The 5,251-nt window shown below is 32.0% G+C and overlaps 1 protein-coding gene across 1 annotated transcript; it reads right to left on the minus strand.

Annotated features, from left to right (window-relative positions):
* Positions 1-578: 578 nt before the first annotated feature.
* LOC130636289 (follistatin-related protein 1-like) lies at positions 579-4,508 on the minus strand. The gene is made up of 10 exons (XM_057445956.1): positions 4,408-4,508; positions 4,257-4,289; positions 3,711-3,747; positions 3,370-3,612; positions 3,165-3,227; positions 2,785-2,987; positions 2,227-2,377; positions 1,831-1,894; positions 1,476-1,525; positions 579-882 (listed from the first exon to the last, which is right to left on the minus strand). The coding sequence occupies exons 2-10, from the start codon at positions 4,287-4,289 to the stop codon at positions 866-868; spliced, it is 861 nt and encodes a 286-aa protein (XP_057301939.1). The 5' UTR covers positions 4,408-4,508; the 3' UTR covers positions 579-865.
* Between the last annotated feature and the right edge of the window lie 743 nt (positions 4,509-5,251).

The raw sequence follows: 5,251 nt of genomic DNA on the forward strand, positions 1-5,251 counted from the left end.
GATTTTCGCCTTTTTAATATGATTTCTCTCTCATGAAAAAGGCAAAAACTGGGACAAAGGCGGTATGAACAATCTTTAGTAGTAATTAAAATATCCTCCCATCTAGATAAAACTTTTACGCGCACGCTCTCTACAATCTCATCTCAACAATACAGAAATGTTTACATTTACGCTACAATTACCATTTTTATCAACCGATGGGAATCAACTATCGCTTAGTACACACGAGAAAAGGCAGCTAGCTGAGTTGGAAAGTCAAAAAGGTAATTTAGAATATCCAATTTAGGAGAGGTATAACGCCCTTGGCAAATTATTTAGCCAGGATGAAATTTCTTCGTGTAATTAATGATGGTGTGGGTCAGATTGCAGGAAGTGTTTTTGTGCCAGGAAGAAACAGAAAAATTGAGTAAAAATCTTATAATTTTCTTTGGTATAGTTTTAACAAGAAAGTAGCAACTTTGTTCCTAGAGATTTTTTTTTGATGAATTTGATTGGCTGCTCGTAATAACAACTCAGGAACCAAGACATCCTGGGGACGAGGATGAAGGAGGATTTGCCACTGGACACTACGAGGGCGTTATGAATAAAACAAGGCATTTTTTTACGAAATGGTTTTCTTAAAAAAAGTATACACAAACAAATTTGGCATGGTCGATCAAACAACAAAATGGTAGCCATATCCATCAAAACATTGTAGAAAAATGTGTTAAAGTTAACTATGGGTTTAGATAAATATAAAAAGTTGGATATAAACACGTTTATAAAGTATTGACATGTTTTACCACTGGTACGCAAACGCGTAGTTACACACTATGGCTTATGATCCATGTCACTTTAGTTGTTGTGAGTTGTACGGCTGACGTTATCAGTGATCTTCCTTTTCTAAAAGAAACATGAATACATATACTTTTTTATGAGAACAAAAACTTTGGTTTCAGTCTGAGATATTAATATAAATATAAAAGATATAAAAAATTAACCTTAGATTAACTTAGATTGGATCATTATAATAAGATTACTAACAGGTTGCCAGGAAACTCTCCCTCGCTGTGCTTCTTTACACGAGTTCAATGCGCTCGAGAAAGCATAGAGAATAGAGGATTTCCTGGCTAAGCGCCAAGGTGCCTACACCTATATTAGGATTTTTTTAGAGTGAAAAATGTTGATATATACGAAGGTCAATCTTTATCACGCGTTACGTTAAGAATTTATTTTATAAATCTTTCTTAGAGGTTTTTAGCATCAAGTTAAAAATGCACAAAATAGTTGCTTAAGATTTTAAAAAATTGCAGAATAGATTCTGAAAAAAAACTTTTTCTCCATTTTTCGGTTCTGCTGACTGCAAAGTAATTTAGTGAGTACTTCTCCGGATTTCCTGGTGTAAATAGAAGAACAAAAAGGGAACAAGAATGAGTAAACACATTGATAAACTATTTAGGGATGATTGGTTAGTATGAAGTACGAGAGATACTAACCTTTCCCACATTTGAGTTGCGTACACACCCAGTGACCACAAGCGCATTTGCTAAAATAAGCACATCAATCATATGTGAATCACGTAGAACAACAAACTCAGTTTTATACTGTAATAACACACAAAATCACGATAGCATGTTAATAATAGCATGGGGAAGATAAATTAGTAGGGAATTATTAACACTTTTTATGCGAACATTGGAGTAAAATCAATAACAACAAAGAACAAAAACGGATGAGTATAATCTCGTAAAAAACGTTCCTGGCCGGTAAAAATTACATTAAATCAATATAGAAATAAAAAAAGTCGAGATGAGAAAGGGAGTAGAAACTGTCTGCAATGATTTTTCTTACCATGTGTTGCATCCTTGTGGAATCACATCTCCTTCGTCATATGCTACACCATCTAAGTCGCATTCTAAAGCAGTAAAGTATAAATATGTGTAAATATCCAAACATGTCCACTTTCCATAACTGTTAGAATTTTAGATGTAATTATAGGTAAGCATGATTGAATGATATTTGTGCTCTACGTTTTGCGATATAGAACAAGAAAATAAAGAAAATTTAAACTTATTTGGTAAAGAAATGTCTGATATAGTTTACAGTAACTCCACTATTTCATACACCACTTTGCATCAAGTTGTGCAAAAATAACAGCCTATGTCTTGCTGGTTCCAAGCAGTAAGTAAAAAGAGAACAGCACAAAAAAATATGTTTTTGAGAGATGCAAATTCTAAATAGTTATACCTTCTTTGGGTGGATAAAAACTTGGATGTAGGCATTTATGGAACTCATCAAATTCTAGTTTGTAATCTGAATTCACATCTGTAATCGCCATTAATTCACTCAAACACAAGCCACGTAGTATAGGATTGGAATAAGTATCTGTGGATAATTTCTACAAGGCAGAATTGCTATACAATGATTATACTTCTTGTGGTGAAGTTGTTCTTATATTTTTCGGTTCCGCCAGGACGTTTCTTACATTAACTAAAGCTTTTTAGAAATTTTTAAAACTTTAACCCTGCATAGCCTTGAATGTTTTTCAGCAACTATATTGTTTATTCATTCAAATTGCTTTTCTATTTTATAAATATTTAAAAGTTAGCAGTATGTTGGTCAAACTCGTGTCTCTTATAACAAAAAGAAAAACGTGTATAATATTGCAACCTTGTTGGAAGAAGAAAGAACAGAAGCAACTTTTGCAGACTACACAATTTAGTGATTATATTCTTCACACAAAGAGTAATTATATTGTTTCTAACCTATTGTGTATTCTTAACACTTAGCTTAACGGCAGCCTACCTTGGATATTGAATCATCTTTCTCTAGGAGTTTCATAAACTCCATTGTGTCTAATGCACCATCACCATCGGTGTCCAGCATGTTAAAATATTTCAATAGTAAACCTTTGTAAGAAATATCATTAAACTCCAACTTTAACTCCTTTTTTAACCAATCAATGATGGCCTCTCTGATGTTGTCCCGATCTCGCTGCATACAAACAACTAAAAATAGAAAAAAAGTGAATATAAAACTTAACATAAATTCAGGTAGGCTAATAAACACTGACACTACAACATGATACTGTTACATGGATGTTTTTAATAGAAAAAACCTCTCTTTTAGCCTACACTACAGTCTCATGGTTTTATCAAAAAAACTCAGATACTCTAAACACATACTGGGCTTTGGTTTACTTTGATCCATTTCTATTTCTTTTGTCAACATCTTCTCTTTTTCTTTTCCTAAATAAATTCATTTTTGTAACATTACAGCTATACCTTGCACAGAAAGTTAGCAATGGAAGAAATCAAAACAAGTTTTCACTTTTTCTACATTTCTAATAAGTAAAATACCTTTTTAACATTACACATGATGTATACAAACCTTCTTCACATGACATAGCAGCAACCAATTTTATTGTTTCTTTTTCCTTTTGTAAACATGATGCTTGCTGCAAGTGGCAAAGACTTTTGTATGTTTTTGTGTGGGTGCCATTGCTGCCACACACCGGCTTTGCATCACCCATGCATCTTTTAATACATTCACACTCTGCTATTCCATACCGTTCAACACATTCTGATCCAATGGCACAGTACATTGTATCACATGTTAACTTCTTTCTGGCATCTATGCATGACGTAAAACAATTTATAAATAAAATTCTAAATTGATAAGTAATCATAACACACTCTGTAGATAGAAAGGGTTTTTTGTATCCAACCTACCTTGTTTAAGGTCTTGCATATGACCACCAAGAGCAAGCTATGATAAATATATAAGTTACACACTGTCATTGAATTTTTTGCAAGGAAGAGTTGTTAAAATTGATCAGAATTAGATTCTGTAATTCAATACTAATTTTACAGAAGGGTACAACAAATGTGGTCACATTAATAAAGGAATGCTAAGGTGAAAAATGATGTTGTACTTAGCTATATTGTAGAGTTTAAAAAATTGTTTAGCAAATTTATTAAAATTTCTTTTTATTTTCAATATATATATCCACATTTACACAACTTCAAATTTCATTCAGGTTGCTTTTAAGTGACGTGAGTAAAATAGCCAAAGTTAAAAATTGTTATATTATGTGCCATTTTGAACGATTTTTGAAAGCCTTTTTAATTTTACTGCCAGAGTAAATAGTTTAGGATCAAAACATGTGTGAAGCAGCTAGTGTAGGTTTTCTGCCCTCAATAATAATTTAGATAATAGATAATTTATAAATAGGCATTTGAATCTTAAACCAATTTTAAATATAAAATAAAACTTACTGTTATTAGTGTGAATATCCAAATATGATGCATCTAAATGTAACAATATAACATGAAAATAAATTAACTATAGCTAACTACACATTAAATTGTATCACAAAAATAATTTACTATGATGATATCTTTGTTTTTAGGTACAAAGTTTACGTACTTTATGTTCATGTAGGTATAACAAAGTAGCGATGCAAAGTTTAAACTTTTGTGTGAAACAGTTTTGTGACTGTCTTTGTGCTCTATTATGTTTTTAGAAAAAATCAAATAAAAACATCACTTAAAAAGAAAAATTAGTCACTAAATCAACAACAGCCGAATAGAAATTGTTTTTACTAATTGTTATTTTTCTTTGTTTACTTGTCACATTCTACAAATCACAGTCAGGCAAGTTTTTTACAAACCCTTTAGCAGGAAACACTTTGTTTACATTATGTACCGCTTTCATTTTTGAACTCAGGGCAAAGTGGATATAATTTGTTTACATTCATATTTTGTGAAATTGTCACATGAGGCCAATCCCGGATTTTCCTTGATTTTCGATTTCACCTTTCATTTTCGAAAGTTCAATCCAAGACAAGTTCGGAAAGAAAGGGGAGGGAGGTTTAAATGGTTCTTAGTTTTATTTCAAAAATTGGTACATTGCGAGTTTATTAGCTGGATTTATCAAATTACTTTACTAAAAGCGTGAGCATGAACTAAGCACACACAAGGTGAGAGAAAAAGAAAAGCCTTACCCCCTCCGCTCTCGCCTGCTGAATGGATCAAGCTGGGCTTATATAAATCTATATTAAAATCCTTGTCAGGATATTTTAAAAAAAGATCTAGTTAGAATGTGTCTAGCTAGCTATTGACTGGATTTGAAAATGCAATGGAATAATTTCTTGAGCTAGCTAGTATTAAACATTCAGCATCAGTTCAGGATAACACAGGGATGGATGGAAACAGTTTCCCTGTTAGAAACAATTTTCATATACAAGAGCTTTTTTTGTGTAAAAATAGGA

Source organism: Hydractinia symbiolongicarpus, chromosome 3 (genome assembly GCF_029227915.1).
Source record: "Hydractinia symbiolongicarpus strain clone_291-10 chromosome 3, HSymV2.1, whole genome shotgun sequence".
NCBI classification, from domain to species: Eukaryota; Metazoa; Cnidaria; class Hydrozoa; order Anthoathecata; family Hydractiniidae; genus Hydractinia; species Hydractinia symbiolongicarpus.